General features: G+C 35.1%; 1 protein-coding gene across 1 annotated transcript in view; it reads left to right on the forward strand.

Annotated features, from left to right (window-relative positions):
• The window catches only part of MOS4 (modifier of snc1,4), a 43,708-nt gene extending 29,440 nt beyond the window's left edge, over positions 1-14,268 (forward strand). Inside the window, exons 3-6 of the mRNA XM_089804490.1 lie at positions 5,473-5,556; positions 13,472-13,541; positions 13,642-13,775; positions 13,879-14,268. Of these exons, the coding sequence (XP_089660616.1) occupies positions 5,473-5,556; positions 13,472-13,541; positions 13,642-13,775; positions 13,879-13,912 (322 nt within the window). The 3' untranslated portion in view covers positions 13,913-14,268. The remainder of the gene's footprint in view (positions 1-5,472; positions 5,557-13,471; positions 13,542-13,641; positions 13,776-13,878) is intronic.
• Positions 14,269-14,583: the final 315 nt, after the last annotated feature.

Raw genomic sequence — 14,583 nt, forward strand, 5'->3', positions numbered from 1 at the left:
ATATGGAAAAGGCTCTTCCAAGAAGAGGAAGGACATATCTCAAATATAGTGTTTCAAATGTGATAAGTATGGACATTATGCCATAAAGTATCCCGATAGGACAAAACAACAAGCCTTCTTACTAAAGTTGGAAAAGCTAGCATGGAAAATGATGTGGAGAAACTTGTCTTTTATTCGGCCTTATCAAGTCAAGTTTCAAACAAACTCAACACTTGGGTGATTGATAGTGGTTCCTCATGCCATATTATAGGATTTATTGAACACCTAGACAATTTGGTAGAAAATTCTGATAAGGAAGTAATTGTTGGGGATGATTCTAGCTACCTAGTCAAAAGGATTGGAACTTGCACCGTAAATTTGAAATTAGGCATATCTCTTCAACTCATAGTAGTATTATTTGTGCCAGGAATAAAAAGAAATTTAGTTTCATTTCCGCACTTGAAGACAAAGGGTATAGTATAACCTTTATGGAAGGTAAAGTTCTAGCATGGCCAAAGAACTCCACTATCAAGAAGGCTCATACTATAGGAATAAGACATGAATGTCATTATAAACTTTTTCACTAATACAAATCGAGCCCTAATTCATGAGACTTCTAACTCAAATGAGATTTGGCACAGAAGATTAGGGCATCTTCATTTTTGCGCCCTCTCTTCGATAGAAAAATGGTGACTGGGCTGCCCAAACTAGACTAAACTTGTGAAGGAGCATGCAAAGGTTGATCCCTAGGAAAGAATACAAAAAGAACTTTTCAAAATAGTTTAGCAAACTTGAAAATGTATTAGAATTAATTCATTTTGATTTATATGAACCCATGTCTTTAGGAAAACTTGGATATACTTTCTTAAATGTTAAGAGTTTGAAGAAATCCTTATGAGGTTAAAGGAATTCAAAACTCTTGTAGAAAACATGACTGGTAAGAAAATCAAAACATTACGAACAAATAATGGGAGGGAATACACTTCAGACATCCTTAAAGAGTTTTGTGTAAATGCTAGAATTAAGAGGGAGTTTACTGTACCTTATAATCTCCAACAAAATGGAGTAGTTGAAAGAAAGAATAGAACCATTGTAGAAGCTGCTAGAGCTATGTTGTATGATCAAAATATAGAAACTTCATTTTGGGCTGAAGCCTCTAGGGCAGTTGTCTACATCCAAAATAAATGTCATAATTCACTCGTAGACACTAAAACCCCCGAAGAAGCATTCACCAACATCAGTCCTGATGTAAGTCATCTAAGAATAAGTCATTCCTGTCTACATTCATGTGCCTAAAGAAAAGAGGTCTAATTTAGAATCCTTGGGCAAGAAATGAGTATTTGTGGGTTATAATGTAACATCTAATGCTTACATGATATACATACCTGGACAAAAAATAATTGAACTCAGTAGAGATGTCATTTTTTGAGGAAGACATTGCTCTGAGGCGCTCCAAGAGCTATCATGGGATAGAGGATTGAGATGCTTCGAAAGATATGGAAGAGCATCATGTTCCTGAGGCTCAGAGGGAGTTTTCTGAAGAGATTGAAAATGAAATCCAGACTGCTTCATTAGATGAACACAACAATAATAAAAAAGAAACCACATTAGGCGAGGACGATGATTTAGGAAGCAAAAAAGTATGCAGTAGTAAACTCAGAATTTGCAGATCCCACTCTTTACAGACGGATAATTGGATCCCTGATGTATTTGGTCAACCCAAGATCGGATATTTGTTATGCAGTGAATGCACTTAGCTAGTTTATGTGTGAACCAAAGGAGATACATCTTGTTGCTGCAAAAGGTATTTTGAGATATCTTCGAGGTACGATTGGATAGGTCTTAGATACAAACATGTAGACCAAGATCTACGTGGATATACAGACTTAGATTGGGTTGGAAGTGTGGTTGATTGAAAGAGCACATTAGGATGTTTTAGTTTAGGAGCAACACTAATCCCATGGATTAGTAGGAAACAATCTTTAGTTGCACAAAGCTCTACAAAAGCTGAGTATATTGCATCTTGTATGGGAGCAAGAGAAGCAATGTGGCTTAGGAAACTGTTTGTGGGACTATTTGGTGAGCCCTTGAATCCTACTATTATCCATTGTGATAATTAAAGTTGCATCAAGCTTTTAGTGAATCCAGTGTTCCATAATAGATCAAAGTACATCAAGATTCCTTATCACTATGTTAGAGACATGGTAGAAAGGAATGCGACTTAGTTGGAGTATATTAGTATAAGTGATCAAACAATAGGCATTCTCACAAAATTTCTCTCTAGGGTAGAAGTTGAACACTCTCGGAATAAATTTGGTATGGTTGAAAATGCAAGTCAAATTTGAGATTGAGTGTCATTTATTCTTAGTTTGTACTAATATCTAAATATGTTTAATGTGTATTTGTTGTCATGTGTGTGACCTCATGACCTTATGGGCCCCTGTGGACATTATTGAAAGGTGACGAAAATAATAAACACTTGTATTTGATTGACATTTTAAGGTGATGACTTCACAATGTTTTCACTATCATGATGGATATCATGTGACTTGATATTCGTGAACGTGTCATGATAATTAATCTCTCTTATACATTTTGATAGATAGCATGAGACTTGATATCATTTGGTAGATTACAATGATCTTTAAGAGATATTCATGGTGGATAATGTATCTATGGATATACCATGATTAAACATCCATATGGTAGACATCATGTGACTTGATGTTGGTGCACATACCATAATATGGATATTCGAGTTATGGAGAATGTCACATGACTTGATATTCTTGTGTATACCATATATCCTTTATATCACTTTAAGGTGATATCTCTTTCTCACAATAAATGGATCTATTGTGTTAGATACTTGGTTAGGTTTTATCTTCCCTAGCTAAGAGGGAGTTTTAAAATGATAGCTTTGGTCAGATAAACATGAATGATAATTATCAATAGAATGATCTTATGATTCTATATATATATATATATCCACACACAATAAATACTAAACCATAACTCCTTATATTGACTATTTGTAAAGCAAACTTTCATTTATGACAATCTGATTATCATTACTGTTTGTTCCAAGTATAGATCTAAAATTATCAATCGGCATTTAATTGGTATTGAAAATCATTATCTTTGCTATTTTGTGAGTACCGATATTGGATATAACTGCTGCCAGCGATAATGAACAATTTGCATTGATTATATATCAGATTCGAATCTGATAATACTTGTTATATTACCGATAACCATCGGATGAGAAACAATGTAAAAATTTGTATATTGAAACAATGCATAAACAATTCACATGTGCAATGATTAGTTAGCATAAGTCACCGATAATGAAGAGGTGCATGTACATGTCGGTGGAGTGACATGTCTTTCCATATGGAGAGACATGTCTATCCATTGACACGTCTCACCAAGTGAATATCTATACCTCAAAGCAGATCGATAAATGACAAGTACAGAAATACAAAACTGCAAGTCGTAGAGAGTTCGAACTCTCCTTATTACATTCAGAATTTTGAGAATTCAAGTTCAGAAATAATAAAAGTATTATTATTATCAGATTTCTCTACAATACTTGTGAAATATCATTGCCTCATCATTCTTGCAACAACCTGCAAGGAAGTATAATTAGTAAAAGCCATATTCTAGAGACAATAAAATTAAAATTATCTACATTCCAATCTGACATAAATCTAATCTACTTTAACAGTAACGATCTCTCATCTTTAATTTTAGCCACTGATGTAACCTTTTATACCGATGCTGTAGATGTCTGAAATTCAAATAAACATTGAATTTGTTTTCTCTGCTTCTAGTAGTATACGTCTGAGTTCATCCACTATCACGCATGAGTCAATATATTAACATGCAAAGTAAACCAAACTTCTGGAACTGATTAGATCTGCCATGCAATCAAATCCAAAAAAATGTACTGCTTGAAAATGACATGCAAAAAAACCCTACTTCATTAAACTGATTTAAAAGTAACTTGCAAGTATCTGGGTATCCACCAATTTGTCATTCACTACAAGTCCCCTAACCAGCACTGTGCGGAAATAACATGCAATGGTAATCCTTTTCATAAACTGCTCCTCAGCTGACACGCAATCCTCTGGGTATTCACCAAATTGTCATGCTATAACATCCAACACATGCAACTGCAAAATCCGACATGCACTAATAAGCTGACAATATCACCAGCTTTGGTACCACTGAAATATCGTAGGCTCTGGTAATGTGTAAAATCTGATTTAGATTTTGAGTTTTGCATCATCTTATTGTAATAATATAGGTTTTCAAGTCAATTAATTTGATCATGATGAAATATAGAGAATCAAAGTTAGTCAATGCATATTGTTGTGATATAGAAATTTGTTTCTGTTTACAAACAACTGCTGCTGTTACAAATCAGAAAATGCACAATGCCATCATGTAACACATACCCGGAATGCCTCCATACGTAAGATAACAAACCCTTTGAAGTTCTGCAAGATAGATCAAGGAATCTCCATGAGAACTGATCAATGATGTGCAACTGTGAATCTTGAGATGAATTCACCAAGTGGGCTGATTTGGTTTTCATCCAAAAAACCAAAACATCTAGGGTGTCCTGCCTCGGGTTACTAAACCTGCTAGCTGAAAAGTTCTCAGGCTCTCAAGGAAAAGTTTCTTTGAAAATAACAAGTCAAGAATGAATCTTCAATTCACCTTTTCCTCCTTTTGTAATGCTTTTCCTTTTCAAAAGTAATACTTTATTTGCTTTCTCTTTTAGTTTACCATTTTCCTGTCATAAGTGACTTTACATCATGATTTTCCATTGACAGTATTATCAAGTCACTTTATAAAATAAAACATCTCTAGATGCTAATTAAACAAATTTGAATAATCCTATGGGACTTAGGATTGTTTAACATCTAGTTAATTAGCCTATGGCTAATAATCTCCTCTAGGTAATCACTTGGACAAAAGGGTAAATTACAGCCTGTAAGCAAGATAGGTAAGTTGTACCACTTAATTTTCTTAAGATTATCAGGACTTTCCAAATATTACATCATTTCTAAGAGAGATTCATTCATGATACAATTTCCACCTGTAGGAATAAATATCTGAAATTTTTCTAATTAATAGGTGACTTTATTCTCAGAACTCTCAATGCATTTCTTTTGAAACATTCAGTTTTGCATCTTATTGAAAGTTTTGCAAACTCTTATTACCAAATTTAATAATTGAATGATCCTTATTGCAAGTCAATTTAGTTTGTATCTAATTTAGTCCAATCAAGTGTAAGGCAATGTTAATGCTTTTTAATGTTCTGCAGCAATGCTTTTATATTTTTGTGTATTGTAAAGGATATCTGAAGTCTAATCCAACAATGCTTAGTATAGTAAATTTTGGTATTTGGAATTTTTAACCATCTGGTTGTATTAGAAGCTTTATATTTAGATGCTTTGCATATTGAAGGTCGATTCTCTGCAGGCTTGAAAATCTAGACCTAATGATGCAATATGGAGCCAGTGCATGGAAAGTCCATAATCAACATTTAGAAGCATTCTTGGCCAGGTTGGTTGAACTACCATTTTTTTCTCGTATTCAAAGTGTCATCCATACAATGAACTGCTATAATGGAAATACATTCTTTAAGAATGTAATATAGATTTAAATACAACATGTTTATTGGGAAAGTCCTACAAGTGGAGGGGTGTGTCTGATATTTTTATGTATGGTGTATAAAATGTCGAAGTTGAAGGACAAACAGAAAATACTGAGAGGGGAGGGGGTGAATGAGAATCAGTATTTTAACATTTAAAACTCTTGAGAACATAAAACTGAAAACAAGATACCCAGACAGACAAAGACACATAATGCTAAAAACCCTGTCGGGTAAAAAATCACAGTTTACTGACCCGCATATAAATGGACACCAATCCATTTGCATCAAAGAGAATAAACTCTAATTTGCTGAGGCTTCAACTTCTATAACAAAAGAAGCACCAACTTCTGATTTCAAAATATCAACAATCCACTAAAAGGTTCCAACCTTCTAGAAAAAGATTAACAAATATGAGTAGTAGTACAACAAATTTAGCTGTAGATTTCCTCAGTTAAGCAAATGCAACATACTTTTTAAAATGATAAGGTCTCACTGTGACACGAAAACAAATGTCATTACTTTCATAAACACACAACCTTATACATGCTGTACAGTGAATTTAATCACTATCTCCCAAGGGCCAAACACATAATGAAACAGTGCCACAAAAAGTTCTCATTCAAAACATAGACTCAGAAATGTTTCTCATGTACTGCCATTTTTCCATCTTCTCATTAACATCCTCACACCTCTCTCACTAGATGCCACCACTGACATGCGTAAAAGAAATAACTTTATATGTTTTTCACAACCCTCCCTGAGAGAAATCGCACCACTTCCAGAACCAAAAAAAAAAAATCTGCAAAAATGGTCAAATAAATATATCTGGATAACTTAGTCGATGTTCTGCTTAAGGAAATCGGTTACACCAACTAAAGACACTTGTTACAAGCACACACTTAGCCAAAAAAACCCTCTCTAAAAATGGTCGAATAAATATATCCGGATAACTTAGTCGATCTTCTGCTCAAGGAAATTGGTTACACCAACTAAAGCTACTTGTTACAAGCACAAAATTAGCCGAGAAGATGGCCATCCATTTTTTTTAACAGTTCATACTCAACATAAACTGCCACACACTCTATGCCCAAAACAGCACTGCCAAAATATTCTGTGATAACCATTGCTTTTAAAATCCCCAAGCCCGTTTTCAACACAACATATCTTTTGATTCCTTCAAAAGAAATAACGCGTATCAATGTAGCTATCAGGACAAGAATGATATGCTTGCAGCCTTAAAAAGATATTCTCAAAAAATATGCTTCAAAAAACGAAGTGTCTTTACTAGTAAAGACAATTCCAAGGAGGCAATACCCAGCAGCAGTGTGGCAAAGAAATCTGAAGCCGTTATAAAAATCTGAGATGACGACTTTTGCTCTTAAATCTGAAACCAGATTTAAATCTTCCTATAAATCGATCCCCTTTTCAAAAGGTTGACATGGCATGACAAGCAGACAAGTAGCCAGCTGAGGTAGACAGGCAACCAGCTCAAGTAGCCAAGCAAGCAGCTTAACCAAAAATTCTAATACATTACATGATCCTCTGAAATTCATATGAGCTTGAATTAACCTTTGACATCAATGGCAGTAAATTCAATAGAAGTAATATAATACAAAATTTGTATGTTAAGATACTTGTAGCATCTTTATGAAATTTTGCTGTGTTGGGAAATGCTATGTGTATATAACAAGCAAACCAAATGAAAGGGCAATAGGCATGGTTATCATTTTAAATTGTTTTGATTGATGTTTATCAGCATGCAAATAGATTATTCTATGATTTCAGTTCTATTTATATTATTTGTTGCTCCCACATCTGGAGATTTATGCGTTTCTTCTTCTTCTTGACGAGTTCATATTTTCCCTTTTTTTGGGCAAATTGATCGCTTCTAATGCTATTCTAATCAGTTTCAAGGTTTCATGTATGGATTTTGCATTATAGTATTTGAGCTGGTCAATGATGTACTCTTGCTTATCATAGGGATTTTAGGGTGTCCCAATGTACTGTTAAAGCACAATCATAAACTTAAGAAAAAGAGAGAAAAAACAGCCAAACTTAAAACATTTCCCCAAACTTAAAAGGGGGCTCCTCAAGGCTCTCCACTTTAGAAAACCTATAAAACATGAGCCTACGCTCTTTAGCAGTCACCACAGAGGAAGAGGAAGCTCCCTGCAGACTGTAGTGCTGTTTAAAAATTTAAAAATAAATAAATAAGGTGCATTACCATGAAGCTCTGTGTAGGGGGTAATGTCCCTACTAGCAAATAATAACAAGCTTAACTATAATATTCTAGGCGCAAGTGCTACCCCAATTCTAACCCCAAACCTTAAGGATGTCTCTAGATCAAATTTTCTAACCCTTAGTTATTCCACTGTCTTCTTTGGAGTGCACCCTCTAAGGTTTCTTCTTGGAAAGGACATCCCCTATCCAAAGCTCATCACATATGCTTATGTTGACACATCGAGATTGCATCATTCTCATCTAGCCATTTTTGGGGTTATACTAAGTTCTAACCTCTCACACTGGCACTATTAGCCATTCATACAGAGGAAGTAATAACCTCTCACATTGGTACTATTACATTCCATCAGTCCCAATTTAGCCATTCATAATTTTTTTACCTAGCATTTAGAATTACTTCACAAACACGCTAAAAAATGCATTTCAAAAACCCAGTAAGCACACGTGAAAGTGGGTTAAAGTAAAATAAAGACACAAAGGAAACTGTTAAGGAATGTTAGATCAGAGGTAGAAGATTACCTTATAAGTAATTGCCAGACAATGACAGATCTGATTGCTTTAATTCTGATATGGATCACAGCAGAGGTATAGATAAAATGCTTTGTATAAATTCCTGATATCTTACTTGTCTTTTGCTCTTTCAATGAATATTACTGATGCTACTTTAGTATTTGCAGATTGATATATATATGTGCAGATCACTGGTAGTAACATGTATTGTGTGATGTTTTTCCAAACGATCATATCACTTTATATATAAATATTGAATGGCTGTGTCTCATGTAGAGACATGACTCTATGTTCCCTTTGGGCATGTAGGGTCATGTCTCTACATGAGACTACCCTTAACCATTAGTTGTTATCCTTAACCACATTTGGTGGTTATGTGCTTCAAAGAGTACAATCATGATCGGCATATGATATTTCACAATGCCCGATCTCAGTCGGTGATATGGCACAATGAAGTTTTTCATGATAACAGTAAATAATGGAATCATATTCACAGTATGATCGCTGCTTTATAACAGAGATTTAAATCAGTTTGTACAGTCAATTTGTGTGTGTGCGTGTGTGTGTGTGTGCGAGCAAGAGAGTTAACACTTCGGTGGGCATGACGTTGCATATTTCACCAACATCAACATGTTCTTTTTGACCAAATCTTATGACAATGTTTTGGAATGTATTTGTTGATCATAACCAAATCAGAGTTACTGGACAACCAACCACCACCTTTCTTATAAGAAAATACAGGTGGGCACCAATACAACTAGACTGAAACTAAAATGTCTTGCAGGCTATATGCCCTGATCATAAACCAAAGATCAAAAACTGAACCAGTAGCAGAAAATGTCACTTGAGCTTTCTTGGAGTGCCACAGGAACCTGCTGCTGATGTGCCTGATTTGCCATGGTTCTTTCCATCTGTCATCAGATTGTATATCTGCCTCGTTGTCTTCTCTGTGGCCAATTTTGTTATTGAAAATTTCAGGGTCTTTCCATTGCAGCATCAGATGGTAACTAAAGAGATTTAGTGCACTTTGAAACATTTTAGGGGTCAAAAAAATCTCACAGTTCTCTGTCTAGGTTATTCCTTGCTGCAAAATGTCTAGGTTCATCCTCCCTTCGGCTCTTGTCCCCTTCATTCTACATCTCTTCCATGCCTGCATCCATTTGCATCTCATCATCATTGTCTAGAATCTACTTCAGTATCAGCATGGCATTTGGGCTCTGACTAGCATCTTCCACAACTATTGCTTGATATCTTATCTTATGTATTTACAAAGAGCAAAAAGGAACTATCTAATAACTAGCAATTTCTTACCAGAAGATGTAACCTGCTTTTGCATTTTTTTTAAAGCTTTACCCAGTAACATACCTTCTATTGCCCGTTTCACTTCTTTTTACTAGTATGTTTTAGACAGAATCCACTCGAGCAAACTTGTGTCTGTTACCTTTGCTCGCCAATTTACACATAAAAGGCTCAAGAGCCTTGAATGGATGCCATTTGCATTTTTCCCAGGCATTGGACAGTCTAGATGGTCTAATAAGATTTTGATATGTTATGAAAAGTCTATAGACATGAAACACAGTGTGTAGTTTCCTGTTAAATATTGTTCTTGCAATGCAGGATTATGGCGGAGGTTTGAATGTCTCCATAATACCTAGCATATATTTTGACTAGAGTTGCAGGGCTGAATGAGATGGAAGAAACAGACTGTGATAGGAGGAGTCATTTTCCTGCAAGAAGGCCATGGGTATTGATGCAAGGCAGACTAACAGACATGCAAGCCTGTACCTGCAGCTGCAACCCATCACCCTGCAGCGAGGAATGATCACATTCCAAAGTCAATAGTGCCAATCGCTTTTGGGTGATAATTTCCCAAGGATTATAAATAGATATTCTGAGCATGTGAGAACTGGTTGCCATTTCAAATGGTCCATCATTTTTATCTTGTTTTATCTAACTTTTTCCTTTTCCATTTTCTTTGTATTTTCTCTACGTGACTGATTTCAACATTCCATGAACAAACTTGTTATGTTTATTTTAGACATTCTTGCATATTTGAGTTTATTGTTTTCATTCTTAAATATCTTCATCATGAATTCAAGTATCCACGGAGTTTCTGGGACGGGGACATTTTAGGGGACAGGGACGTGTTTCCGGTACGGGGACGGGTCAAAGCCAAAACGTAGGGGATGGGACCTCAGGGGGCGGTGATTAAAAACATAGGGTATTTTTCTATATAGAGAGACAGAATTCAAGTATGCATGTCATAACATTGATAAACCATTCACCATAGACATTTTAGAAGATCAATACATGGAAAATTATCAAATGACAAATACTAAGTACTTCCATTATAGATCCATTATAATCTATAACAATACCACATACATATATAGCAAAAATCAAAATGCCTAAAGGCTCCAAGTATTATGCATGAAATCGGAATGGAATAATAAGAAGTCCAACTAAAATAGTAAGTAGTAAATACTAATTGCAATCTTTCCTCACTGCTGCTGCTGCTGCTGTTGCTCTATGTTCTTTTCTTCCTCTTAGCAAGTACGTCATATCTTAAAATGAGTAGAAGAGTTAGTGTTTTAGTGTTTTAATGGACAAATATAGTTTGCGTTTTTTTATTATGTCTTTAAGGCAACTAAGGGAGCACACAAAAAACAAAAATTTAGTGTTTTACCTTTACCTGACTAGCTGGAAAATAGGGTACGGCCAGCAGTTTTAGGGATGGCTGGAGGGGACGGCTAGAAGTTTCGGGGCCCCAGTACTACTGGCCGTCCCCAAATTTCCTACCAAAAAAAAAATGCCGTTTTGGGGACGTTTCCGAATTCAGAAAAAGGGGACGGCAAAAATTGGTCCCTGCATCCCCGTTTTGTCCCTGGATGGGTACGAGCCCCCATGGAACACTGGAACACTGTCTTCATGTTTTCTTTATTTTAGTTAAATCTGCAGTATTGGATGGCTGTGGTGCTTGATTCTGCTCGATTGCATTCAGAGGCTGTTTCGTTTTGTTTTGTTGATTTTAGCTATTTTTCTGTGATCTTAGTATTTTTCTGGTGATTAAAAGGCCTCTGAACCTGCTAAACTACACTTAGTGTTGTCTTATTCTGTTTGTATATTGGTTACATCAAACTGCTTTACAGCAGTCCCACACTCCAGCCCCTTCTACTGCTCTTGAACCTGTTTATGTTTGTCAAAAATTCTTTCTTTCAACCTTGGGACATTGTTTTTTTGCGATAGTTATAATTTCTGCGGTTTTCCCATGTCTAATAGGAACATGAAATTCATCCTTGAGTGATGATAACAAGAAAAAATCTGTTCTCCTCACTGAATCCAATACAACATTAGATGTGGAGATAGCAATTCTTTCAGATCCCCACAAACAAATGTGTCTAGATATGGTGTTGATAAAATTGCACACTTTTTCTTTCATTTATATATCTGCACACTTTTTCTTTCATTTATACATCTAACTTCTAAAGGCATGTGCGCGCGCACAGGCACACATACATAGTTTGAATGGTTCTTAACATGGCTTGTGCCCCATATTAACTGGCTACACGACCTTGTGGATGATATAAAATCTTCCATTAAAATAAAAAAATAAAAATAAAAATTTAACTAGACATGGGATATAGAAAATAAAGGGCTCCTATATTGATATGGCCAGCATCTTATATGTGGTAATGTGTATCTATTCTGGGAAAAGGAAGTATCCTTCAACCAGAGTCCTGGTTTAATAATGAATTTTAATTATCTAGTTATATATTCAGTGCACAAGGTTTACTCCAATTTGTTTCTACTGATGAATTGCACATTAGATGCGTAGATAGCAATTCTTTCAGATCCCCACACATAAATGTGTCTAGATATGGTGTTGATAAAATTGCACATATTTTCTTTCATCTAACTTCTAAAGACACGCGTGCGCGCACAGGCACGCATACATAGTTTGAATGGTTCTTGACATGGCTTGTGCCCCATATTAACTGGCTACACGACCTTGTGGATGATATAAAATCTTCCATTAAATCAAAAAATAAAAATAAAAAATTTAACTAGACCTGGGATATAGCAAATAAAAGGCTCCTATATGGATATGGCCAGCATCTCATATGTGGTAATGTGTATCTATTCTGGGCAGAGGAAGTATCGTTCAACCAGAGTTCTCCTCCTGGTTTAATAATGTAGTTTAATTATCTAGTTACTATATATTCAGTAAACAAGGTTTACTCCAATTTGTTACTATGCATCTAACTTCTAAAGGCACGTGCACGCACAGGTACACATACATAGTTTGAATGGTTCTTAACATGGCTTGTGCCCCATGTTAACTGGCTACACGACCTTGTGGATGATATAAAATCTTCCATTAAATCAAAAAATAAAAATAAAAAATTTAACTAGACCTGGGATATAGCAAATAAAAGGCTCCTATATGGATATGGCCAGCATCTCATATGTGGTAATGTGTATCTATTCTGGGCAGAGGAAGTATCGTTCAACCAGAGTTCTCCTCCTGGTTTAATAATGTAGTTTAATTATCTAGTTACTATATATTCAGTAAACAAGGTTTACTCCAATTTGTTACTATGCATCTAACTTCTAAAGGCACGTGCACGCACAGGTACACATACATAGTTTGAATGGTTCTTAACATGGCTTGTGCCCCATGTTAACTGGCTACACGACCTTGTGGATGATATAAAATCTTCCATTAAATTAAAAAATAGAATAAAATGATTTATCTATTCTGGGAAGAGGAAGTATCCTTCAACCAGGGTCCTCCTGGTTTAATAAATTTTAGTTATCTAGTTACTATATATTCAATAAACAAGGTTTACTCCAATTTGTTTCTACCGATGAATTGTACATTTGCATAGCACAGCATCTTTTTTCTTTATACCATATTCAGTTCTGATTGATGTTTATTTTGGTGATTCTGATAAATTCATACTGTTTCTCTTTGATTCTGATAATATTTAAAAAGTAGAACAATTTCATTTGTCTTTTTATGTATGATGATAATTTCTGAGGTTGCAAAACTCAAGATTTTATTTCCTGCAGAGTGCAAGCCATTGGACATGAATATGGTCAGCAGATAGAGGCCTTGAATCGTGAAAGAAAGTACAACCAGGTTAAGCAACTATCTATTAATTATGATGATGATAATATCATGCAATTAGTATTAAGGAAAAAAGCCTAACGTGCTCTCTCTTTTTACTTTGATTTTTCAGCAAGCTGCAGCTGCTGAGCTGAATTTTTTGGAAGCACAGTGGAAGGAACTTTGTGAAAAATGCATAGAAATCAGAACAGCATGTGCTAAACTTGAAATTAACAATGAAGAATTAAGAAAGGAGGCCAACGAAAAGTGAGTAGCAGGTTCTGTTGTAAAACATTTCATCTTGTATGGTTTAATTTCAGTTTTTTTTTTTTTTTCCCTCTTGTAAATCGACAAATTATCTGGTTTACAGGGGAGTGAACATGGAGCAGAAATTGGAGAGTTGAGACAGATCTTGATAGAATCATGACACTATTTTTTCATACTTCCCAGATGATTTCATGCTCACAACACAAACAACTCCTTAAAAAGGAAGACTGGAAGACACAAAATACAATGAAACAGGAAATGAGTGTTTATAGCTAGCTTAAATCCCTAGGAGGCCTTGTAGAAGGCTTTTTTGTAATTCTGAATTAAACACATGCCTGTAATTTTTTTTTGTTATATACATTTTCTTTTAAGATCACATTCACGTTGCTCTTAACCCTAACATTTATTGTAAGGATTCGACACTCTCTCATGTTCAGGATAACGCTGGAGATAGGATTAAACCATCTTTCCAAAATTATTTTCATACTAAAAACAGTTTGGTGGGTGTTTATTCTTCCATCTTTTGAATTTTGCTTGATTTGGGGAGATACTAGTAAATTACAATCTTTTGTGTTTGATCAGAGTAAATGAAGTTTATCTGATTATAATTTGTCTTAGCCTATTGCATTTGCGAGAATTAGACTGCCTTAGGCTATTGCATTTTGAGAATGAGACTCGAGTGTTGCCTATTTTCTCATTTTAGCAATTTCATTCGTTACCAAACTCTGCTTTGTTAGTTGATTCAAGCATGGATGGTACACTCAGAGTTGCAAAATCTCACTTACTTTTTGTGTTTGGGGAGTTTTTG

The sequence above is a fragment of the Cupressus sempervirens genome, chromosome 10 (genome assembly GCF_028749045.1).
Source record: "Cupressus sempervirens isolate cs-2001-9-10 chromosome 10, ASM2874904v1, whole genome shotgun sequence".
Classification (NCBI taxonomy): Eukaryota; Viridiplantae; Streptophyta; class Pinopsida; order Cupressales; family Cupressaceae; genus Cupressus; species Cupressus sempervirens.